Raw genomic sequence first — 25,493 nt, 5'->3', positions numbered from 1 at the left:
GCGGGTTTCTCTGCCTGGGGAGGCGGATGGAGAGGCGGCTCCTCGGTGGCCACCTCACTGTGCCAGCGGGGGACGGGTACAGGCGCAGCCGCGGGCGACGCGTACAAGGGCAGCCGCGGGGAGCAGGGCAGCGGGAGCGCGGGCCTCGGAAGCGGGGGCGGGGCTTGCAGGTGGGCGGCGTGGGAGCTCCAGCCCCAAGAAGTGTGGCCGCGCGGTCGTCGCGGGGGCGGAGCCTCTCTCTGGCGGGCCAATCGTGGAGCAGATGTCAAAACGGGCGCGGCAGGGAAACGAGAAAGAACCGCAGGTAACCCGGCGCCGGCGGCTGGGGCAGCATCCTCCCCGGCGGACTTGGGCGGCCCTGTCTGATCGCGCGCCCTTCTTTCTCCAGCCTAAAGGACAAGAGAGGAGGCTGTGCGAGCCAGAAGGCCCGCTGGGCGGTGTCTCTGGGCGTGATCTTTGCGCAGAGCCACGTAGTTTTCTGCGCCCGCTTCCTCCTGTAAAGTCAGCAGTGAAACCCGTAGGAGGCAGGACGGGACATGCCCAAGTGACTCAGAGCTGGGAGGCAGTGAAGGGGAGAATGGCGACCTTTCTTTCTGCCTCGTGGTACTACCCGTCTTTTCCAAGTTCTCTACAGGGCACATGGGCTATTTTGGTAGGAAAAAGTTAAGCTGAACATAAAGTCAGGAATTCTGGCTAGCTCACGGAGTAATCCTTTATGGTTCCTGGACAAGCAGAGTATAACAGGAGCTGAAGGGCACGTGGTGCCTGAGGGAGCAACCAAAGGGGTACTTCGGGTACTGATGTGAAATTGGAATGCGAATGGGGTAGCAGAGGATACCAAGGAATCCCTGACCATTTTCTTAGAGGTGATAATGGCTTTATGGGGCATAAAATCACCACTAAAAATATCCATTTTCTGGAGCTGGATGCTGGAGGAAGGTGGAATTGACCACTCCTGCTAGTTGCTTTTAAAATTAAGGATGCTAGACTGAAGTTTTGTCGGTGCTTGCTTTGTCTAAGAGAAATGATTGTCATTAATCTTTCTCTGAGGCTTGAGCACACATTAAACACAGTATGTATGTGAGACTGAGACATGGGAGAAACAGACCCGAGGAGGGGATAGTCCCTATCTCCGACATCTTTATTATATCTAGAGAAAACTGTAAAAAGTCCAGTGTTTCTTTTAGAGGCTGCCCTAAGAATATTTGCAGATGTTGGAACTTTCCCAAGTGAATCATGTATTTTTCAAAAAAAAAAAAATCATGTATTTTTCAGATCCTAACACTTCTTATTCTTCATTCCTGGCATTATGCCACTTGCAGGGCAAATGTCTGTGGCAAATCTGAAAAACCAAAGTAAAATGAAAACTGCTATTAAGGTCGTGTCTCCCTCATGACAGTGCAGGTTTTCAGTCTCCTCTTCAGGCTCCTTGATGCCCAATCAGCAGTAAATGGATGCCCAGCTCTTTAGTCTTTCTCAGGGCTTTTTTGCTCCGTTTCTAATTTTAAAAAATGCTGACATAGGGGACAGTGGCCTGGCAGCAGACACAAGTTCAGTGGGAAACTGCACCAAAAGCGCTCTCTGGCATTTACTTAACTCAGCTCTATCGCATCGCTATTTTATTAATCGTCGCATAGGTTAGGTCCGGCGACAAGTCCCATTTTACCAAGGAGGGCACTGAATCTTTTAGCCAGGTGACATGTCCAAGTGATACAGCACCTGGACTGCGGGACTCGGCAGCCAGCGGCCCTAACCGTTGGGCAGGACGGCTGTCACCGATCCTCCCGCAGATCTGCAGGAACTCGAGCACCCCTTACCCCCGACCCAGGTACACGTATCTAAACGGTCGCAACCCCGCGCTTCTCTCGCAGCCTTGGGCGTTCCCAGGCACTAGCACCAACCTCATTTGCAAAACCACTTGCCCCGACCCGCGACAACGGTCGAGGGGTGGGGGAATCCTCTCCCGCTCCGGGGCGGCCTCCAATCGCGTTGCTGCATTCAATCCCCGGCAGTTCCCGGAGAAGCGAGTCCCGCGCGCGCCGCAGCCCCGGAGTCACGCTGGGGGGTGCAGCCCTTGCCGGGGCGGGGGGCGGCCGGCAGTGGCCGGGGCGGCGGCGCCCCTGAGCGGGTTAGCTGGCCCAGAGAGGGGTCCCGGGGGGTCCCGGGCGGCGGGCGGTCGGCGCTCCCGCGCGCCTCTCGAATCACGCACGTCCGGCCGGAGCGTCCAATGGGAAGGCGGTGTCTGGCCACGCCCACCGCGCGCGCCCCCTCCGCGGTGGGCTTTTAAAGGCAGCCGGGCGGCGCGGGGGCTCCCAGGACCTGCGCGCCGCCTCACCTGCCGTCCCGCCTCGCCGCCGCCGCCATGCTCTCCGTCCGCGTCCCGCTCGCCACCATCGTGGACCCCCAGCAGCAGCAGCAGCTCCAGCTCTCGCCCCTCAAGGGGCTCAGCCTGGCGGACAAGGAGAACACGGTGAGCGCGCGCGCGGGCCGGGCCGGGGCGGCGGGGGGCCTGTGGGGTCGGGGGCCTGCGCCTCACCGCGCGTCTCCCCGCAGCCCCCGAGTCTCAGCGGGACCCGCGTGCTGGCCAGCAAGACCGCCAGGAGGATCTTCCAGGAACCCGCCGAGCCGGTGAGTGGCCCGGGCGGCCTGCGGGGGCGGGGCGCAGCCGGTGGAGTGCGCCAGCCGCCTCTTGGCGCCAAAGCCTCATTGTCTCCTCTAGGGTTTCAAACCCTAGCCACTCCCCGGGCCCGCGCTTCTTTCCCGCCAAGGCATTCCCTCCCAGTCCTTTGCACTTCCGCAGATCTACTCCTGTTCCTCTGTCACGTCCCGCTTCTGCTCTGAGTAGGATGCGTGTGTGACAGCTCACGCTCACACACCGAACCACCTGGGATTGCCGGGGATTGGACGCACTGGGCCCGAAAAAATGGCAATTTCATGTGGTGCGCCCTATAATTAGCATTTTCATTACTTTCTCGCCCAGCAGAAAACTAAGGTACTTGGCCCCAACGTGGAGGACGAGCCACTACTGCGAGAAAACCCTCGTCGCTTTGTCATCTTCCCTATTGAGTACCATGATATTTGGCAGATGTATAAGAAAGCTGAGGCTTCCTTTTGGACCGCCGAAGAGGTAATCAGAGTCAGGAGCCTGAGACTTAGGAAGTTGAAGCATTGCCCCCAGCTCTGGAGGAAGCCCCCTGCAGTGCGGGTTGTAATTTGTTTGAAATGACCTTGTTCCCCTGGGGGATGGTTGCCCCCACGGAGGATGTGGGATGCAGGATGCGAGCTGTTCTAACTGGCCAGGGGAGCTATGCATGGGAGGGATGTTCTTTTAAGCCATGAATTAGGTATATGTGCGAGGCCCCACACGCTTAACGTCCCTTGTGAACTTCTAAACTTCAGGTGGATCTCTCCAAGGACATTCAGCACTGGGAGTCCCTGAAGCCTGAGGAGAGATACTTTATATCCCATGTTCTGGCTTTCTTTGCCGCCAGCGATGGCATAGTCAATGAAAACTTGGTGAGTTTCCCAAAAATCTGCTTTCATTCACTTCAAGATTAAAGCGAAAATGAATTCTCTTGCCTCATCTGTTAAGTCACATAGTTGTAAGCTAGTAGTTCTGTTATATGGCGTTTCATGCTTTATAATATCCTTGGCAATTGTTTTTTCCTTATGGTTAATTCCCCCCACCCCACCACCACTGGCTCTCTCGAGAGGCTCAAAGACAAGTTAAGTGCTAGTAATGGGTTTACTCTTTGTGGCTATGACATTGTTTTTCTTTTTGTGGTTTTGCTGTTTTAATCATCTGATTCCATATGTATCCTCTTGTGAGTGGGTTCTTGGTGCCTTGAATTAGGAAAAAAGGAACTGATGAGTGTTTGCAGAATCCCTATACAACAGCCTCTCCGTATTTCTTGAGCTGTAAATGGAGCATATATGGCATAACATGCTCAGCTTTACCACAGAATAAGGAAGATGTATTGTTTCTAAAAATAGAGACAAATCCTATAATGGTACAAAGGGAGTGTGATGTATCCAGGATCCCCTGAAGGGTTGCGCCTCACGCTGAACTGTGATGTGTTTCACCACTAGGTGGAGCGCTTTAGCCAAGAAGTTCAGATCACAGAAGCCCGCTGTTTCTATGGCTTCCAAATTGCCATGGAAAACATCCATTCGGAGATGTACAGTCTCCTCATTGACACTTACATTAAAGATTCCAAAGAAAGGTGAGTATTTGGCTTGCCTGTTGGTCTGCCAACATGTTTGAGACTCACTAATTGTTACACATTGTTTCAAGTTTCCAGTTCATGTGGGGGTGGAAAAATGACTCTTAAGTGACTAAGCAGACAAAGCAGTTTCTTTCCTTTTTTTTTTTTTTTTTTTTTTTTTTTTAGATTTTATTTATTTATTTGACAGAGAGAGATCACAAGTAGGCAGAGAGGCAGGCAGAGAGAGAGGGAGAAGCAGGCTCCCCCTTGAGCAGGGAGCCTGATGCAGGGCTCGATCCCAGGACCCTGGGACCATGACTTGAGCCGAAGGCAGAGGCTTTAACGCACTGCGCCACCCAGGCGCCCCCACAAAGCAGTTTCTACTGCCCGTGGTTCAGTCACTTAAAAACAAAGTTCTGAGGCTATTCCATTTTTAGAAGTGGAAGTATACTGTTAGTCATTCTCTTTCTTTGTAAACAAAGCAAAACACATCCAAAGAGGCTGTGTACAATGAACTAAATCTTAGGTGTGGCCAGTCTATTAACTTACAATGGGAAGCTGGGGCAAAGTGGAGGGGACTGGAGGGTGCACCTGACTAGAACATTACTACCCTCTTGAAGAGCTCGTAATACAGTACAGAAAATCAGATCAAGAGGTATAAGTGAGAGGAATCCCATAATAAAGTGGGGACAGCAGTTTGCTATTAGATCGGTGAATTTAGGCACAGGACTGTGTGAAGAGATGGTTTGCATCATGGGATCATTTTACAGGTTTGAGATTAGAGAGGAGGAGAACGTTAGAAATGGCTGTCTGGGGGCGCCTGGGTGGCTCAGTGGGTTAAGCCTCTGCCTTCGGCTTGGGTCATGATCCCAGGGTCCTGAGATCGAACCCCACATTGGGCTTTCTGCTCTGCAGGGAGCCTGCTTCCTCCTCTCTCTCTGCCTGCCTCTCTGCCTACTTGTGATCTCTGTCAGATAAATAAAGAAAAAAATCTTAAAAAAAAAAAAAAAAAGAAATGGCTGTTGAGTGGTCTAGATATTGAGGTCAGCTTCGGGTGAGTCTTTCATGGAACAGAAGTGGTAGGGCCGGAAGGTAGGCCTCCTGGGGGTTACCAGGAAGAGTGTGAAGAGGGAAAATGAGTGGTGGCTTGGCAGGGCTGGCAGGATTGGGGAGACTCTTGGGAGGGGTAGGAAGATTGGAAGACATTTGTAGGCAGAAATAAGGAAAGATAAGGATAGGCATGACTTGGATAAATAACCAGAAGGGGCAGGATCAGGAAGGTGTGGTGGTTAAGCTTCAAAAGCTAGGGAGGGGCAGACCCTGTTTCAGGATGTTGACATGGGAAGCCAATGAGGGGAGCCCTTTGGTCTGATGACCTTGGCTTCAGAGAACAAGGTCGTCTCATAAGGACCAGGCTGGGGAATCTGTAGACTGGGAATGCACTGGAGGCGGAAGAGGGCAATAAGGTAGACCCAGGTAAGGGGGGGCCGGTTGATTTGCTTTCCTGATCTGGGACCATCAGTGTAGTATAGAATTATAGTAGGAAGTAAGCTCAGGTTATCCAGTTTATTGGCTTTAATTATTTTATTACATACATATGGCATTTGGGGCCCATATAAGTGGCCTGATAATGATAATATGGACTAGCAAGGCAAGTGCTCTTTAGGAAGATAATGGTCAGCGTAGCTTAAGTAGTCTTAGCAGTTAAGGTTTTATGGCTTCTCAGGTTTAAAGATAGGACCTGTGAACTTTACCATGACCTCATATAATGTCGTGACCTTGATAAAATTAAGCTGATAAATGCTCTTGGTGTAATGGACTAAGACTTTTCATGTTAGTAGGTCTTGGGGCTCCCTGTGAACTTAAGAATGAATGAATGAATGTTGAGATTTTAGAAAGAACACTGGGGGATAAACAAAAGCAGTAATGAGAAAACATTTTAGCCTTGAGTCTCTATTTGGCCTTGGCCCCAGTGTTGTTCTCTGGCGGACATTTGAGACAGGCGGTCTTTGTTGTAATTGCTGATGCCCTGCCTGTCTTCTAGGGAATTTCTCTTCAACGCCATCGAGACAATGCCTTGTGTAAAGAAGAAGGCAGATTGGGCCTTGCGTTGGATTGGGGACAAAGAGGCCACCTATGGTAAGGATACCTCTGGCCCCACGTCTGTCAGAGCTTCGGCTTCTGAGTGATGTCCCTAGTCTGTGGCCCCTCCTAATGCACCTGCTTCTTAGCTCAGTGGGACTATGTCGGTATTAACTCTTCGCAGGAGAACGGGTTGTGGCCTTCGCTGCCGTGGAAGGAATCTTCTTTTCTGGTTCTTTTGCGTCGATATTCTGGCTCAAGAAACGCGGCCTGATGCCTGGCCTCACATTTTCCAATGAACTTATCAGCAGAGATGAGGTGAGTCTCGTTCACATTATAGGTTAACATGCACAACCTTGGGCTCACTGCCGGGAACTCAAGATAATAGGTTGCCCGGTATCCACACTTACCATGTGAGTTCAGCTGTATCCGTACTTGGCAGAAAACAAAAGACTTTAATTCGCTGAGAGTGCTCGTGTTGGCAGTGCCTTTCTGCCTCTGCTGCGCCCTGGGTGATGGGGCGTTTTATTCTTTTGCCCCGTGTTCTGGATGACACTGCTGTCCTTGTAAGTTGGTTGATAAGCGTCCCGATGGAGTAAGAATCCATTCAGGTCCAGTCTATGTCCTCGAGTGCGCTTGGATTAAACGGGAGGGGAAGGTGAAGATGTGCAGATGTTCTGATTTAATTCCAGTCGGCAAGGCAGGCCAGGGCCATGAAGTCTGTCATACTTGGAGTCTCATGGGCAAATGAGTTGATCTTTCTTTGTAAGAAGCTCATTCCTCCAGTGTAGGCAGATCAGGGTTACTTGGCACTAAGACTCAGGAAGACTGCATTCACTGGAAATCACGGTACTGATTTCCTAAGCTTTAGGCTGTAAATCTTAGAACCAGCTGGCCTCGGTCACTGAGTTTTGCCTTTCTTGCCGGGCACGGTGGCAGAATGGGCGCCCACAGATGTAGGAAGAATGCTTTGAGCAGAAGTCCCACCTCAGCCTTTGCTCCTATTCGGGGCAGTGGGGACCGGACCTGGCCTGCTATTATTCCCCGGGGAGCAGTGTTGAGGGCCTCGCGTGCAGCTGAACCGGCCATGACCTTCACAGCATGGATGGTATTTGAAGTCCTCTTCCCTTTGACAGCCGAAGCACATACAGCTAGCGCGGCCACACAAGATACAGGAGGAGAATGCAGAAAAGGGGAAAGCCAGTTCCTGTTTGACGTTAATGATAGAAGTTTGGTTTCAACAGTGATCTCAAACCTTTTCTTCTAGGGTTTACACTGTGACTTTGCCTGCCTGATGTTCAAACACCTGGTCCATAAACCTTCCGAGCAGAGAGTGAGGGAAATAATCATCAATGCCGTTCGGATAGAGCAGGTGGGTGACGCATCAGGGTCTCTCGTCCCGGCGAGAAGATGCCTTGATGCTTCCGTTTCATTGAGGAGCTCTGTTTCCGTCCCTAGGAGTTCCTCACGGAGGCGCTGCCTGTGAAGCTCATTGGGATGAATTGCACGTTGATGAAGCAGTACATCGAGTTCGTGGCAGACCGGCTTATGCTGGAGCTGGGTTTTGGCAAGGTACAGTATTGTTTGTAGCCTTCTGGTTCTTCTGAAGTGGGAGTTCCGTATTTAAATTCTGCTGTGAACCTTTTCAGGTTTTCAGAGTAGAAAATCCATTTGACTTTATGGAGAATATTTCACTGGAAGGGAAGACTAACTTCTTTGAGAAGAGAGTAGGCGAGTATCAGAGGATGGGAGTGATGTCCAGTCCAACAGAGAATTCTTTTACCTTGGATGCTGACTTCTAAGTGAACGAAGATGTGCTCTTATTTTGCTGATCCCCGCCCCCTTCTCATAAAAAAAAAAAAATCAGCCACTTGAAGTGGATCAAACCAGCTACACCATGAATTATCCATAATGTTCATTGATAGTGTTGTTAAAACTGTGTAGCTACCTCATAGGCAAGCCTGTTGGTTAGTGACGCTAGTTGTCTCACCTAGAAAGCAGCTTAGACAGAAGCTACTCGGATTGGTAGGAAAGACCTTGGCCGTGTTTGGTGTTTGCAGGCAGGCCACCATCCGTGAGTTCACCGTGGCTCCTGGCGGCAGTCAGGGCCCAAAGTTCGGGGTCCTGGAGTGAGTCTGACCCCGCAGGATGGGTCAGTTACTCCGAGGTCCTCGGGAGGCTTCAGCCTTGGTGCTTCAAAGCAGATATTAAAGTTTACTTACTGATTTGTATATAAAACTGGCACTTTACACACAAATAAACAGAGTTTGTACTGTTTGAAATAAAGGCCTGATTCCACCTGATTTGGTTTCTAACCCAAATGCAAAGCCTTCTATTGAGCACGGATGGGAGCCAGTCTGGAATTTTCCCTGGGCGACCGAAGTTTGTCCATCCTGTGCAGAACAAGCATGTTATTTCTGTTCTTTATTTTCTAGAATGAATCGATGGGCTCTTTGGTCAACTTCAGAGTTGTGTACACACTAGGTATTAGCCAGCTGGGGCCACAGAGAAGACGGGTTAGGGTTAGGTCGAGTGTCCTGGGACGAGACTGAGGGAAAAGAGCTCCTGACTTCAGTCATTCGAGCTTGAAGTGTGGCGCAACCTGCCCGCTGGCCACCTGGGGCCGTGCGAGGGGCGGCAGCCTCTTAGTCTTCAAATTGCATCTTTCCCCAACCTCAAGCTCTTACAGAAGATCCTTAGATCCTTAGCATGGATCTGAGATGGTCTCGTAAATTGATTTTCCCCCCATCCTTGCACAAAATGCCCCCCTGAGGATCTTGGTGCAATTACGTGGCACACCTAGGACTGAAGTAGGCGCCCCGAGAGGTTGAGGATGTGTTTTGATTTGGTTGAATTTGTAAGTAGGTACTGTTGACCTAAGCCATTTTCTATTTACTGCATATGTTTTTTAAATTGGAATTTTTTTTTTTACACTGTATATGTCCTTTTATACCTGTGGCTCATAGCTTGAAATAATTGCCCACTTAGTGTGGTTCGGTTGAAGCCATCAGTGTTCAGTGCTGTCACTTCCAGAATTACTCTCAATCTGATCGTTTCCCCCTGACCTTCAGGCGAAAGCTTGAGTCACGTGAGTGATAGTAACACATCCTCGTAATTTTAGATTGAGAGTGTAACATAATAGACTTCATAGGGCGAGTTGGAATCCACCTGCCTTCTCCTCCCCGCGCCCCCGAAAAAAAACAAAACAACCCAGCCAGGATGTTTGGTGGAAGGTGGTGGAGGACATGCCCCGACCTTTGGCTGCAGTTGGTGACCGTGTATTGTGTTGGCTGCACTGGCCTGTTCTGGTGTCAGTTTTTTTCATTTATTGTATAACTTGTCAAATAGTTGAACCATTTCTGTAACAGGGACTCTCTTAAATTATTGTTACCTGAAGTCAGTCCTGATTATGTGGTTCTTAAACTTGTACAACACAAAGGTGAATAAATGTTTTTGCCTCGCATGTCAGGTGCAGGTGGAAGTCGGAAGTCAATTTGGGGATTCGGTGAAGGATTCATTTCTGCCAACTACCAATTCTGTTTCCTGTTGAAAGGGAAGCAGATTCTAGTCAAGCGTTTTAAAGTCTCGAAATGGAATGCTGCACAGGGCTTAAGTGAACTTTCTTATGTCCGTTCCTTGATAAACGAGATGCATTTCAGTTTAGGAAGAAAAAACGGAAGTATTTTTCATGAAGGCTTATGCGTTCATTTGCTTCTCATCTGTTCATACTTACCTCATTCTGCCCTAATGCTTGTTCTGGTTCAAGGTCTATAGCAGACGGGGGTGCCTGAGAGCTGATGGTCAAAAGCATTGCCCAAGCCACTCGTGGAATTTGTAAGCCAGGATCACGGGGGTTTAGCTTCCAACACCCTGGGGAGCCGCTGGCTGAGCCACTGCTCGGCCTCTGTGTTCCCAGCTGTTACATGATGGCGGTGGCACCAGATGGTGCTAAAGGCCCTCCCGGCTTTGCTCTTCCTCATCAGACTGAACTGCGTGGACTTTATGGGCTTGGATTGGCCCTTCTGTCTATAAATGGCCTTTCCTGGCCACCTCCTGAAAGCCATTTTGGAATCCTGACCTCGTATATCCATGCTGCTGCCTTCAGTACGCAGATGTCTGTGACCACAGCTGCCATGGGCACTCTTCTGAGGTCGGAGGTGCGGCTGGGGGCCTCGCCCTCCCTGTGCAGCCGATGCTTCTCCTCGAGGAAGCTGATGCGGGAGCGAACCTGTTAGACAGCGAGCCAGGGCAGGGAAGGAGCAGCAGAGAGCTGGGGGTGGATGGAGCATTAGGAGAGGAGTGTGTGTGCTGGGGATGACCCTGGGGGAGGTGAGGCAGGGGGACCAGTCCAGATTCCCTCCCTGCTCTTCCTGTAAAGGCTCATGGGGAAGGCACATCCACGTCTATGTCCGTCCCCCTGTCTTAGCATGAGGCCTCCAAGGATCGGGCCCTGGTGAATGAGGAAATGAACCGGAGCAGAATAGTTTGGGGCGGGGAGTGTTGGGAGCCGGTATGTTCTGTGTCTGGGAGGAACCTAGCAGAGATCTTTGCCTTTATACCCAAGGACACTGTGAATGTCATTTGCTTTGTAATATCAGGTTGGTGGCCGACCCAGTGGGGGCGTTCGGGCAGCCGTGCTCTCAGGACTGACTCCTAACCGCTTCCTACAGTCCGCTTCACCTGCCGTCCATCGAGGCCAACTGCCCGCTCTAGAACCCCCTTCCGTACTTCGCTTAGAAGACCTGCGCCAGTTCAGTCTGGTTAGGTCATGGAGTCAGAATTGTCGGCTTGCCGGGGCCTGGGACTCAACCTGAGCTCTGGCTCCTTGCACAGCTGGACCTGGAGGGGTATTGGTAAGGCTGTCGGGTCAGGGAGCTGACTGGCTATTGATGTGAGCTGTTGAGGAAGGGCTTGGCCGTTGTTGGTCTGGAGAGGCTGACAGTGGTTCCGTTCTGCATGGAAGTCTGGTCCAGCTTCCTGGGGAGCGGCTGTAGCTTTGAGGGAACAGGATTGTATGGCTTGGCCTGTTCCAAACGAGAGAAGGCTGATAGCACACCCCATCCTCTCACCGTACCCGCTGTTCTGTAGCGGAGGCTACCCTCCTGCTGTACTCTGGGTACTTGAGAAAGAGTGTGACCAGCGATGGCCCGTGTCACTCCTGGGAGGGGAGTCTCACATCAGGATGTTTTCTGATGAGAGTGGCTGCACCCACTGCACATGTAAGTTTCAGGGACCACAGTCCCCTTGACCTGGCTCTAAGGACTGGAGTGGTTCTAGCAAGAGGTGACCCGAACGCCCTCCCCGCTTCCAGCACCTGCCAGTGATCACAAAAGTTAAGTGGGTATTGATTTCCTAAGAAAGGGGAATGTTCAGATGCTGGGAACAAAGACAGGGACTGGGAAGGCTTGGGCTTCTTGCAGCCCTGGCAGTGGGTGGTTATTTGTGACTTTAAGAAATTGCGGGGTGAGGGACCAAGTACCCCTTGGATGTGGAGGGGAGAGATTGCCTGGGAGGGGGGAGCCCCAGTGGAATGGGGCTAGGAGCTAATCCCGCTGGGGGGGGGGGTGGGGAAGATGAGCTGGTTCATCTTTCTGGATTCCACAAATCAAAACCTCAGGCCTGCACCTCTCACAAGGTCGTGGTCTAGGAGGGCCGCCCCAACCAGGGTGCGTGGGATCCTCACCGGTCGTGTTCACTTTGCAAACATGAAACACTGGAGAGAGCCGCATAGGAATAATGGGTATAAAATTCTAAGAACTGGGGTGCCTGGGTGGCTCAGTCGGTGAAGCATCCGGCTTTTGGTTGATTTCAGCTCAGGTCACAATCTCCGGGGTCCTGAGACCAAGCCCCTCATCCAGCTCCATGGGGAGTCGGCTTGGATCGTCTTCCTCTGTTCCTCCGCTGCTCACATTCTCACTCTGATGGATTGTTTTTTTTTGAAAATCCAAGAACTTCTATGATGATCGATTTTATAATGGATCAGAGGGGGAAAAAATGAAAACCCAAAGAACAGAGTATTCTAAAGAAATGGGCACATTTTCACAAAACTTGGTACAATTTCTAGCAATATAACAAGACTCCTGGAATGAAAGGTTTTGGAACTTAAAAAAAAAATGCTTAGTAAGGGGAGACACAGCTGAGGGTGAACTGGTGATGGGAAGGGACCTGACAGAATTATCCAGAAATAGATGGGAGAGAGACATGGAGAATGGGAGGGGGCACATATTTTTAAAGGAAGTCTTCATGAGGGACTACATAGCTAATATTTATAGAGATGATGGCTGATAATATTCTAGACGCGACTCAATCAGAAAGTGCAAGGAATCCCAAGTCAGATGAATGGAAATAAGTCCATACCCAGACTCGTTCGTAGTGAATCTGCAGAGCATACAGACAAAGGTCATTCAAGTTTACAGGAACAGTAGATCTATAAAGGAGTAATTATTAGGCTGAAATTTTCAACAGCGCTACAGTCGAAGCCAAAAGGTTATGGAAGCAAATCTTGAGATGCTGAAAAAATAATTACACATATTCCGAAGTAAGAGAAGGACTAAAGGATATACTTTAAAGAGAAAATTGCAGCCAAAAGGAGGGTAGTGAGTGAAGGAATTGGTCAGCAAGGGGTGGATGTCAGCGCAGATAAAATGAAGGGGACCCAGAATGCTGGACAAGCGGGGGGCCGGGGGTGCGGGTCCTCGTGCTGTGAATCAGCGGGCCAGTGGGCTCACCAGATAGGTCAAGAGTCTACGGCTCTGCTTCCAAGAACACACCAGAGCGGGTCACTTTCAAAGCAGTGGCAGAGAAGGGGTATCGAACGGGTGATCGGTCTAATAGGCAGAGAAGATGAGAAAAAGCAGAGTGGTAAGTGGGAAGCCTGGTCAGATCGATAAGCCCAGTCAGTGTGGGTAGACTAATGAGTTAAAATGACAAGCTCAAGATTCGATGAGAAGAACTCTAGCTAGAAGCTATTTCTGAAAGTTACACACAGGACGCCAAGTGTGGGGAGGATGGGGAAAGCCCCAGGTGACACTGTTCTAAGACAAAAGGGCTTTGAGACAAAAGAGCTTACGGGAAATAGGTGGTCCGACCTGAAGGCTGGTCTAGGAGAAGGGGTTGTAACTTTGCACTTGACCGCAGGGCTTCTGTGTCTGCAGGATCTGGGGGCATTGCTGTATCTTGCCTCCCAGGGTCAGACAGCGGCTGGACACAGTGGCCAAAGGGGAATGTCTTGTGGTTCTAGTCGGCTCCTCTTGAGTCCTGGTCTGTTTTCTTATCTTCCTTAGTGCTTTGCATGGCCCTGTGTTTGCTTTTATGCCAAATCCACAGTCCTCTGAGTCTATATGCCGTTGGTTAGACTCTCAGGAGCCCAGCCTTTACAGACAGTCTCCTATGAGTTCCTGCCAGACACGAGAAGGTGCCTGGTCCTCCTGTGTGCAGGCAGGACCACCGGGGTGGGCTTCTGGGACCCACTGTAGGCTGGGCAGGTGTAACCTATTGGCTGTTCACAACACGAACGTTGGGACTGACACCATTTGGCCATACCAGGGGGATGAACCAGGCGAGGGGTTGGGGCCTGGATGGTGGCAGGTGGCAAGACTTGCTGAGTGGGGACGTCAGGCCAGTTTGGGGCAGACTGAGCGTTGGGGGGTGTGGCCTGACCTGAGAGTTCATAGGATCAGGACCAAGGCAGCCTGTGACCCAGAGAAGGCCTTTTCTCTCTCTCTCTTTCTGTTTTAAGATTTATTTATTTGAGAAAGAACATGAGAGAGTAAGAGGAAGGGCAGGAGAGAATCTTCCAGCAGACCGCCTGCTGAGTGCGGAGCCTGAAACAGAGCTCAGTCTCACGACCTGGAGATGATGACCTGAGCCGAAACCAAGAGTCGGACACTTAACCGATGAGCCCCCCAGGCGCCCCGGAGAAGGCCTTTCATCCTGCCCTCTGCACTGGGCCGCGGGGTGAGAGGGGAGCTCTTGTCTCTCCTGGCACTGATAGACGCTTCAGGCCTGGGTGGGGCCGTGGGAAGCCTTGTTTTTCCCCTCAGAGGCCACTGACTGACCTCTTTTGCTCTGTCAAAAGCCCCCCTGGCCACAGCCCCTGCTGTTCCAGACTCCGAGCAGTGAGGGCTCTGTTCCTCCCAGCCAGAGGGGGAGGGGCGGCTGTTTTTTCCCTCCTGGCTCTGGAGTTTCAGGTAGACAGGGGAGGGGGCCACTGCGGCTACCTTGCGGCCAGAAAGGCAGGCCTGTCAAGAGAGGAGCCCACACGCAGGACAGGAGAGCTGATCTGTGGGTCTTCAGAGAAGACAAGGTCTTTGTAACCTCGTGCATTTTCCGGATCCAGCCGCGCCTGAATTCTACGCCTTCCTGAATTTTCACTTAAGTAAACCAATAAAGTCCCAGTAGAATCAGGATGTTTGTGCCACATGCAACGAAGTCATACCTGAACAGCACCCCCGGCCCTGAAATCACTGGGTCCAGCACCACTCTGGGTAGGGGGCCGCACAGATGACCAGCCCCATCTCACGGAGGTGTCCAGGAGGCTCCGGGAGGCCATGGCCTTGCTGAGGACCGCAGGTAGAAACACAGTGGCCAACCAGAACCGGAACCCGGGTGTCCTAGCCCCATAGCCACATTCTTGTCACTACCCACAGCCCTTCATGAGAGAACAGGCACTCGGGGCCTCCGCTCCGGTCCCGAAGAAACTTCTGCTCCCCTTGTGTCCTCGCTCCCCTTGTCCTGCTCTGCCTTGCTGCTGTGACCGAGGCCAGGTGGCCTCTCTGGGCAGGAGTCTCCCCTGTCCTCACTGGCCCAGGCTTTGGACCCAAGGAGCCCCTCCCAACCTGCTTCTGCGTGTGACTCCCGAGATGAGACCGTTGCCTGCGGAGGCCACACTGCCCTATGAAGGCTGAAGGGGGGGGTCCTGCATCACGCAGCTTATTGGACTCACAGGCTTAGTAACGAGGTTGGGGGCAATAACAACTTGAAGAGGAGAAAACAGGAAGGTTCCAGCTGTTTCCAGAAAGAGCCTTGGGGACTCTGTGCTGTGTGAGGGCTTGCACTGGGCCTCCGCTCCACTTGGGGGAGCAGCCTCCCCTGTAGGGGCCCAGGACATGTTTGCTTTGGAAGGTGTGCAAACAGGTGCCTGTGGGGGACTGGCCTGGCCTCCCTTGGGCTGATCAGAGTTTCCCCGTTGCTGAGCTGTATTTCCACACCACAGAGGGCCTGTTTGTTTCTGTTGGTGAAGGGATGGTGGCCAATAGGCCTACCTTAGAAATTGTCACCATGAGGGGAACAGGCTGGCTTAGTTGGTACAGTCTGCCACACGTGATCTCAGGGCTGTGGGTTCGAGCCCGACGCTGGGTATAGAGATTACTGAAAAAAATAAAAGCTTAAAAAAATTGTCGTTGCAAGAATCAGGTGACAAATGCCTGGTGTATTTTTTTAAACAGCTTTATTGAGATAAAATTACAGACCAAGTCTCCCATTCAGAGTGTACGTTTCATTGGCTTTCATATATTCATATATTCACAGAATTGTGTAACCACCACCACAATCAACTTTAGGACACTTTCCTGCCTTCAAAAAGAGAGCCCGCACCCATCAGCAGGCCCTCCCTGTCCCCCTCCCCTTCTCAGGCCCTGGCAACCACTGATCAGAAGTTCTATCTCCATAGGTTTGATTTGGCATTTTTGAGATGCTCAGCAAATAGAAATTAATGGGAGAAGTGATAGATGTTTATTTCTGAAAGATCATTTAGAAGGTGAGAGACAACACAGAGGTGATGGTTCTGCCTTGCAGGGAGAGGCTTGATTTATGTTTCAGAAAGCTCTTTTTTTTCCCTTGCATGTTTGAAAAAAGTTCTGCATTAGAAAAAGATTCATGACATTGCCTGATAGTTGTCTTTGCTAGCTGAATTGGAGAGCCTGTGAACTGGCTGGCTGACCTTCGTTTCTTCATCCCCAGATCATCAGACACTAACTTTGCCTCCTTCCTCCTGTGCCCGGCCCTGTGCTGGGGGGCGGGGGCTCTGGAGGGGACAGACGGAAGACCCCGGCTCACAACACTAAGTCTAGGAACCACTTCTGATCCACCGCCTGTTTTTGTGTGGACTCTGGCTAAGAATTTTTAAAGATACATCAACAGAATATTTCGTGACATGTTTAAATGACACGAACCCACATTTCCGCACTCACAGATGGTTCCCCAGGGCACAGGCACACTCATGCGCACACCATCCCGACTGCTTTGACGCTGACATGGTGGAGTGGAAATGGGGCGACATGCTGTATTTGGGTAGAGCTAAAATATTTTCCTATTTGGAGCTTTCCAGAAGGTGTTTGGTGACTTCTAAGTGAGACGTGACCTTGCTCCGGAGGGTCCCCTGTCAAGTCAGGAGAAGGGACAGTGGTAGATGATCGATAAATAACCACCAGGCGCCAGGAAGCACGGGCCGGAGAGCAAATTACTAGATTTTTAGGAATTTTGGGAGCATATTATCTTGCTAGGATTACCAGAGGAACTACCACGGACTACCACTTGAACAACAGAAAAATATTTCCCTTCAGTTCTTCAGGCTGGAAATCCAAGACCAAGGTGCAGGCAGGGTTGGTTTCTCCTGAGGCGTCTCTGCTTGGCTTGTGGGCTGCCGTCTTTAGGGTCGCCCCTCCGCCTTTCTGTCTCTTACAAGGACATGGGTCAGATTGGATCAGGGCCCACCCACACGAGTTTACTCCACTTTAATTACCTCCTTATCTCCCAAACCTGTCACATTCTGAGTGTTGGAGGTTGGGACCGAGTATTTGAATTTTAGAGGGACACAATTCAGCTCATAACCGTGAGCCGGTTGTTAAATACAGCCATCGTTAAGAAGTAAGTTATGTAAGTCTAAAAGTAAATACATTATATTACAGAGAAATATGGGAAATACTCAAACCTCGTCTTACCATTCGTGAGCATCATCTGCGCTCCCGAGGCCGTTCATGCCTGTCGTGTCTACACGGTAGAAATAACTGGAGAACAGTGTGCTGCTCAGCATTTGGTGGCCCGGCATCCGCTTTGGTGGGAGTATTTACCCCGTGGGAATTGCTAAGTGCTCCAAATTCAGGGTCGCTTTCTGGAGAGCTGGTTGTTAAGCATTTACAAGCACACCACGGGTGCAGGGCGCTAAGGGCTGAGATGTCAGCCTGGGCCCTGTGGGGTACAGAGGAGGATGGCAGGCCCCGGGGAGGCAGGAAAGGTTTCTCAGACCGAGTGGCACCCTGGAGGGTGAGGCACACATAGGGGAAGAGGGCTGAGCTGCGATTGCACAGCCCCGAGGCAAGAAAGGGCAGCCTGTACCTGGGGATGGGAACAATGGTGCAGGAGTTGCCTGTGGGAATCAGAGACTTGGGAAGGGTGGTTGGGCAGGACCTGGGGCGCCATGCTGAGGAGCCTCTACTTGACCTGGCAGCCGTGGGGAACCATGGAAGGGCTAGGAGCCGGGCGTAGGGGCAGGGACAGGTGGTGAGCGGACCCCTGGCTGTCTGTGGATTTCTGTTTGTGTCTGTGTGTGGAGGGTGCATGCGAGGCGCTCTGACTTGTTCTGTCTGGGCCTTCTGCAGGTGGAAGGTTCTCCACCAATGCTCATTTTCAAATCTTTAAAAGGGGACTCAGCTTTCCATCTCCAGTTAGAGTTAGAGCTGGAAATAATCTGAGTGCCAAGCAGAAGGGGAACGGGTGTGCGAGTTATGTCCTATCTCTATGCTAACCCACCATTGTACGCGGTAAATAGGGGCGCCTGGGTGGCTCAGTCTGTTAAGCGTCTGCCTTTGGCTCAGGTTGTGATCCCAGGGTCCTGGGATCGAGCCCCGCATCGGGCTCCCTGCTTGGTGGGGAGCCTGCTTCTCCCTCTCCTCCTTGCTTGTGCTCAGGACCTCTGTCTCTCAAATAAATAAATAAAATCTTAAATAAAGAAATAAATAAGTGGTAAGTAAACGGAGGTCATGTAGCCACATGGAGAGCAGCTCACGGAAAACCGGTAAACGAAAACAGCAGAATGTAAATTCTCTGCGTCCCGTGCTTACGGTGACCTGACATATGCGTACATACGGATAAAACCAGGAGGCCTCGCAAATGGAGACAAGCAAACAGTTGTCTCAGGGAGGTAGGAGTGACAGCAGTTTTTCTCTCTGTTCTGTTTTTCTGTTTTAATTTTCCTGCAATAAATATTGAGGAGCGGTTATGGCAACTCCGGCAGCTGCTCCCCGGGCAGATGGCAGGTGCCCCCCCCACCGCCCCCCAGTGCCTGGAGGGCTGGGCCGGCCCTGGAGTTGTCCCCGGAAGTGCCCTGCAGCGGTGCAGGCTGAGTCACACGGACGTCACGGCCCCTCGCGGGGCTGTGCCGGTGATTCATGCACGCGCCCACTCCTCTGCAGGCGCCCCTGGACGGTGCTTGGGAGGCGGAGAGCTCTCCAGAAACCGGGGAGCCACTCGCTTCCGTCCGAAATGGCCAGCCAGCGGGCCGGTTCTGAAGCCCCTTTCAGTTCACAAAACCTTGGGCCTGGGCGCCTGGGTGGCTCAGTGGGTTAAGCCTCTGCCTTCAGCTCAGGTCATCGTCTCAGGGTCCTGGGATCGAGTCCCGCATAGGGCTCTCTGCTCAGCAGGGAGCCTGCTTCTCCCTCTCTCTCTGCTTACTTGTGATCTCTCTCTCTGTTAAATAAATAAAATCTTTAAAAAAAAAAAAAACCTTGGGGGGCACCTGGATGGCTCAGTGGGTTAAGCCTCTCCCTTCAGCTCAGGTCATGATCTCAGGGTCCTGGGATCGAGCCCCACATCGGGCTTTCTGCTCGGCGGGGAGCCTGCTTCTCCCTCTCTGCCTATCTGTGATCTCTCTCTATCAAATAAATAAATGACATCTTTAAAAAAAAAAAAAAAAAAAAAAACCTTGGGCCTTGGAACTCAGCGAACCCAGCTAAGTCCCGCTCCGCTGCTTATGAGACAGTCTCCTGGGCGACAGTCTCCTGGGCCAGGGGTTAAATCTGTGGGTGGCAAAAGCCAGGACCTCAGGTGTGAGGCTGGGCTGGGGTGACCTCCCTTCTATTCGTGTGGCCTCCCCCGGGGGACCGCCAGCCTCTGTGGTCAGGACCCATCTTCTCCTTTGGCATTCCTGGTTACGCCACAGAGGCCACAGCTCTCAGAGTATACATGGTCCGTGCTTGTGTCTGAATGAAGGGAGCCTGCTGTCTTACGCCTGGTCTTGGAGTCAGGAGAGCATGGGATTAAGGGTCCTGTGTCCCAAGGTCACACAGGGGAGGGTGTGACTCGGTCTAGGGAGGGAGGGGTAGAGAGCAGGGGAAGAACCCCCTACCTGTTCTTGTCGGGAAGGGAAGAGCGGAGGGGTGCGGGAGGGGGGACTGCTGTTCCAGGGCTAGAAACTGTCGTGCACACAAGACAGAGAACAGGAGGAGGGGCGAGGCGTGGGGTTGAGAGGCCATTAATTTATACATGTTTACTGAGAGCCCCACTATGTGTCTTCTCTGTTCAGGTGCCAGGGAGACAATGAAGCACAAAGCCCATGAAGCCCAGGCCCTCGTGGAGATTGTGCACGGATGGGGGACATTGGAAACGCGCCAGCTAACTGGTGTGCGGTAAGTCGGGAAGGAGACGGAAGTAGGGAGGCAGCGGTGGGCAAAGAGCTCGTGCTCTTTCATGTGGGTAGTCGAAGAAGAGCTCTGAGGAAGTGGAGAGGAAGTTGGTGGGGACAAACCACATGGTTGGCAGAGGAAAGCTTGTTTTAGGCATTGGCGTTGCAAGTGCAAAGGCCCTGTGGCGGGGACGTGTTTGTTTTTGTCTGGTGAGAGCAGAGTGAGGCATGGGGGTGGGGTCTGATCAGTGGATGTGTGTGCGTGCACGCACGTGTGTGTGCGCATGTGCACAGTGGGTCTTGTTGGCCTAGGTTGGGATTTCATTCTGAGTGGACCGAGAAGCATGGGAAGTTTGGGACCAGCCTTACCTTTTCAAAGGCGCGCTCTTGTTTCCATCGGTTTGGTATCTGTCAGTGCGGACTAGTGGATGCAGGAGCATCGCTCGGAGGCTGTCGCTGCTGTCCAGGGGACAGGTGGTGGAGACTTGCAGGGGTGGTGAGGGAGAGGAGTGGAGGTGACAAGCAGGCCGAGTTCTGCCTGGTGGGAAAGATAGCCAGTGGAATCGGACTGGAGATTGCCTGTGCGTGAGAGGGGAGTCAGAGCATCCAAGGGTCCTGGAAGGATGAGCTCAGTTTGGGCCTGAGCGGTTTTATGTGGGGGAGAGGACAAGGGAGAAGGGAGGGTGGGGTCGGAGTTTGCGACCAGTCAGCCACCCTGCCAGCATACCAGGCGGGGGTCGCGGGTGCGGGGGGGCCCTCGGAGGGTTTCCAGACCCCACATTGAGGCTTCTCTATCCTTCCTGTGTTTCATCCTAGGTTCCCATCCCCATCTGGTTCCGTCTCCGCAGCGATTATCCCCTACGTGTGTCCCCTCACACCTTAGTTCCCGCCATGCGGCTTCCTCCCCATCTCACCACTAATGTGTCCCTGAGAGCCGGAGACCTTCCCTTCCGTGCCCGCCACATGCTCTTCTAAAGCCTTTTCATGTACTGACTCACTCACCCCTCACAGTATCCCTTCACAGTTGAGGGACCAAAGAAGGGCACAGAGAGGTTGAGTGCTTGCCCCAGGCCACACAGCTCGTTAAGGGGAGGAGCTGGTACTTGAGCCTGAGCAGCAGGGCAGGCTGGTTCAACTCTGGGCTCTGAACCTTTCTGTCTGTCGTGCCACCCCCTTGTGGCCGTGGCCCCCCCTTCAGTTCTCACAGTCCCGGCTCCATGGTTCCGTCTTTGCCCTCTGTCTGCCCTGGCCCCCTCCTCTGCTCCTGCAAGGTTTTCCCCTGGGGCCTCTTCACCTCTGTCTGGGGAACTGCAGCTCTCCTCAGTGTAGGTTCTGAGTTCCAGACCGAACATTCAACTAAACATCTCCACTTGGGTGCCCCACAGACACTGGTCCAAACTGCACCCCAAATATGCTGGTGGTCTCTTGGGCGAATGGCACCTCAGTCTCTGGGAGGTAGGGTCCAAGATCCAGGCGTAGGCTCTGCTGTTCCATGTGTGGTCAGGAGGGGGCGCCTCGCACCTCTCTTCTCCCTCACCCACACCCCCGCCCCACTACCACCCGCTGATTCACTCCTTGTCGTGGCCCCAGTGCAGCCCCGTGCCCCTGCACATCCCAGGGCCACCTCGCCCGAGTTTCGGCGACACTCGTGGTCAGGCTGCCTGCTCCCACTCCAGCTTCCTCTAGTCCCTTATCCGCACTGCGTTGAGAATGATCTTTCAGAAAACATATCAGGTGGGGCCACTGTGTTGCTAAAGCCCTCAGGGCACCCCCCCACCCCTCAAGGTGACACCCTGGACCCCAGCCCCAGCCTCTCTGATTTCGCCTTGCTGCCCGTGCCCGAGCCCTCCCGGAGCCTCGGCTGCAGACACACCGCGTCCGCGGCTCCTTACCCTTGCTTGACCTTGCTGCCAGTCCACCTCTGCACTTGCGGCTCTCAGCCTGGAGACCGCTTTACCTGCCCCCCACCCCCCTAGTGGGCTGGACTCGGGGTGCTCCCTGTGCTCCCGGGGCCCGTAGCAGTACCTGCTCGGAGTTGGCTGTGCAGACTGGGACTCGTCTGCCTCTTTGCTGACCCTCCCCCACCGGGGTTATAAGCCCCTTGAGGCCGGGGACGGGGTCTCCTGTCCCCACAGGATCTTCAACCAGCCCCTGACACGGGCACAGCCCTTTGGATTCTCTTCATAAATGTTTGTTGAAAGAATGAGCAAATGCAGGAGCAAGTGAGTGACGGACCTGGCGGGGAGTAGGATGTGGCGGGGAAGCTGCTGTCTGCGGGGATTAAAAGATAATTCTTGGGGCACTTGGGGAGCTTAGTTAAGCGTCTGTCTTCCGCTCAGGTTATGATCTTGGGGTCCTGGGATCGAGCCCGGCATCGGGCTCCCTGCTCAGCGGGGAGCCTGCTTCTCTCTCTCCCTCTGCCCGCCCTCCTGCTTGTGCACGCGTGTTTTGTTTCTCTCTTTTTCAAATAAATGAAATCTTTAAAAAAAAAAAACAAAAAAGAAGTGATGCTTCGGAGCCTCTGGCTCCCGTGGGGGTGGTTGGCACACGGGGTTCACTCCCAGCTCCCCCTCTTGTCCCCTGGCTGTCAGGCTAACTGACAATTCTGTCTGTTCTGCCACTGCCGCCCCTCCCCAGGGCCTTCTGGAGACGGTCCCGTGACCCCAAGCCTCAGATGTTCTAGGCCCGGAACCCGGACCCAAGGTAGAATCCTCAGGGCACACTGGCTCTTCCTTCTGCCTGTGTCCCTGGCTCTGGGGCGGGCTGTGCTCCCTTCGGGGGACTCAGAGAAGCCAGAGACAGCAGCTGGCGCCCTGCGCATCTCCGTGGGTGCTCCCAAGGTCAGAGAGGAGGTCTCGCATCTACTTGCTAATGCACAATTTATTTCTTTTTCAATTTTCCCTGGGACCTGGGCTTGTCCAGATGTTTATGTGACGTGATGGGAAATGAGCTTTCCAGAGCTGCTGGCGGTGCACCGTTTGGCATCCCTGTGATTCTAGAGATTTGGGGGCCTTGGGGTTCCAGCTGTGCACAGCTGCCTGCCTTCTTGCAGTGTTTAGCTTTTGAGCCCAGTGGCTTCCTCAGCCCCAAGCACGTGAGTGACCTCATGACTCTGGCCCCTCCGCGATCCCCGACAAACTGTTCCGGCGTGTAGGTGGAATTCCTATTTTTAATTGAGGAATTATTTTTAGAAATTATTTTTAATTGAGAAGTTGCAGGGCTTCTACATCCTTTTGAACAGAAGGCTTCCAGAAATATTTATACCTTCGCTTCTGTAGACTCTAGGAAGTCATCCTGGCCCAGAGGAGGTCAGCAGGTGGCGTGGGGTCACCTAGGAGACAGGCCCCGTGACATCACGCTCTGCTCCGTCGGTCCGGCTGTCCAGTCCTCCCGGCCAGCTGAGCACCGGCAGGCCCCGGCTGGTCCTGCTCTCTCCTGGGTGTGTCGGGGGTGAGGGTGGACAGGGACCAGGTTGTGGGGACTTTCAGTGTCACACTGAGGGATCTGAACTCTGTCCCTGAGCCTGCACTGAGTTTTAGCAGAGGAGTAAGGAGATCAGATGTGCATTTCTGAGAGGTTGGAGACAGTGGATTAGAGCTGCGTAATGTCAAGTCTTTCATTTTACAGAGACCTGTGTACACCCTCCCAGGACTTCAGGACACAATCCCTCCAACCATGTGCAGTGCATTCCAGAATTTTCTATTCTATTCTGTTTCATTTGTTTTTCTAAAAATGCCATTTGCAACCCTCTGCATTGATTTCCCGTCCCTGAATGTTTTAGATGTGTGATGTGAACAGTGCTGGATGGGAGAGAGGAAGCCTGGGCAGAGGCTGCTGCTGTCTCTGTCCAGCCAGGAAACAGCGGGGGTGGCAGTGCCAGGTCTGGGGCGGACAGGGAGGCTTCCATCGGGGCGGGCCCCAGCCCTCTGGGCTGTGCGCAGCAGCACCTCGAGTCCATGGGCTCAGCGTACCCCCTTCAGGAGACGTGGGGCAACCCCTGAAGCAACCAGAGGGGCCTGTGGTGGTGTGGGGGGATTCAGAAGCTGCGCTTTCATAACTCAGACATGCTGCGTGGTGTCTGAAAGTCATTTCATTAAATGTCGCATGGAATCAAAATAGAAATTACATCTTTGGGACAAAGCCCATTGAGCCAGGAGCCAGGCATTCTGCACTGGATCCAGAATAGTCTCGTGGAAGCTGGGACTGTGGATCCAAGGCAGCCTTGTCTACACGGCCAGCCTCTCCAGCCCCCCCACCCCCGCCCCTGCCCAATAGCTCACACTTGAATCCCCAGATGTGGCAGGTGATCCTGGAGCCCAGTTGACCTGCAGGAATCAATGCAGCTGGGGGGGGGTGGGGTAGGGGGCAGTAGGCAGTGATGACAATGCCGCTTTGTCACTCTCCTAGGTACCCGGGCAGAGCTGAAAGGTCACATATGTTATCCCTGAGCCCCACCTACCTTCTGTATTTGAGGAGACTCAGGGAGGTCAAGGTGTGGGTCTGAGGTCACACAGCTGGCAGGAGGCAGAGACAGGGTTTGAACTCCGGACCAGCTCCCACAACCACCTTCCCTCCTGCATCCCGGGCCGCCTCTCCCCTGTGGCTCCCGGTCCTTGCCCCTAGCTGACCAAAGTTGAGAGACGTTCCTGGGGGAGGGGCTCGGGCCTTGGCAGGTTTGCAGGTCCCTGGCAATCCTCACTTCCCGCTAACTGGGGACCACTGGTCTGGGCGGGGGTGTGAGTGGCCTTGTGTCTGCCCTCGCTCCCAGCCTCCGCTCATTCAGCCGGTGTGTGAGAGGGGCCCTCTTCAGCAGGCCTGGTAGCCCCGAGTGCAAGCCCCCCACCCCCAGGAGCCTCCAGGTGTGTGGTCATCCCCCCACGCCCTGTCCCCTGGTGTGAGCTCATCACCCCCGTCCCCAGGTGGGCCAGGCTCGGAGGGCAGGAGAGCTGGGGTGGGGTGGGATGGAGTAGGCCCCGGGGGCGGCGCCTGGTGAGCCTAGAGGGGAGGGAGGAGGGCGGGGGGGGGGCGGGAGGGCACCCACCTTGAGCCTGGGCGGTGGGAGGGTGTACCCGAAGAGTGAGCAGATGCCCAGGGGCTGACTTTCTCATCCCTTACCTCTGACCCTTACGCGTGCTCTGTCCTACTTTTCTTAGATTGATTTTGTTCTTTTTCTGACTTCCTACTTAGGATACCTAATTGATTTCCTCTTTTAGGGGGGCTCTGTTTATTTAAATGTCAGTTTTTAAGATTGTCAGTTTTCCTCTGAGGACTCGATGAGCTAAACCCTGCAGAATCTCACGTGCGCGGTTTTCCTCATCATCACTTCCAGAGCGTCTGCGGTTTGGGTTTGGACTGCTTTGACTCCTGAGCTAAAGACTTTTCTTCCTTTATGATAGTAGCCTTTCTCCTGCAGATTGTGTCATTTATTCTTAATATAATTGCACAGGAATTCTAGGATGTTTTCCATTGTTGTTGCCTTTTGGAATTTATTGGGATTTTCTCCTTGTTTTTCTGGAATGATTTCTTTTTCCTTTTTTTCAGCTGTATTACAGTATAAATGACCCACAATAAGCTGTTCACGTTTAACT

General features: G+C 52.9%; 1 protein-coding gene across 3 annotated transcripts in view; it reads left to right on the top strand.

Moving 5' to 3' along the window:
- Positions 1–2,104: 2,104 nt before the first annotated feature.
- RRM2 (ribonucleotide reductase regulatory subunit M2) overlaps positions 2,105–25,493 on the top strand; it is a 46,635-nt gene continuing 23,246 nt past the window's right edge. The window contains exons 1-10 of one of the 3 annotated variants that reach the window (XR_009344422.1): positions 2,105–2,470; positions 2,554–2,628; positions 2,981–3,127; positions 3,400–3,516; positions 4,090–4,223; positions 6,250–6,344; positions 6,472–6,605; positions 7,555–7,659; positions 7,746–7,859; positions 19,807–19,909. Coding sequence is in view for 2 of the 3 variants with exons in the window: in XM_059132655.1 (XP_058988638.1) it covers positions 2,363–2,470; positions 2,554–2,628; positions 2,981–3,127; positions 3,400–3,516; positions 4,090–4,223; positions 6,250–6,344; positions 6,472–6,605; positions 7,555–7,659; positions 7,746–7,859; positions 7,937–8,089 (1,182 nt within the window). In the remaining variant the exon portion in view is untranslated. Of the gene's footprint in view, positions 2,471–2,553; positions 2,629–2,980; positions 3,128–3,399; positions 3,517–4,089; positions 4,224–6,249; positions 6,345–6,471; positions 6,606–7,554; positions 7,660–7,745; positions 7,860–7,936; positions 8,591–19,806; positions 19,910–25,493 lie in introns of those variants that run through there. The other 2 variants (XM_059132655.1, XM_059132656.1) reach the window with 2 other exon arrangements.

The sequence above is a fragment of the Mustela lutreola genome, chromosome 9 (assembly GCF_030435805.1).
Source record: "Mustela lutreola isolate mMusLut2 chromosome 9, mMusLut2.pri, whole genome shotgun sequence".
Taxonomy (NCBI): Eukaryota; Metazoa; Chordata; class Mammalia; order Carnivora; family Mustelidae; genus Mustela; species Mustela lutreola.
This window is presented reverse-complemented; position numbering and strand designations above follow the sequence as displayed.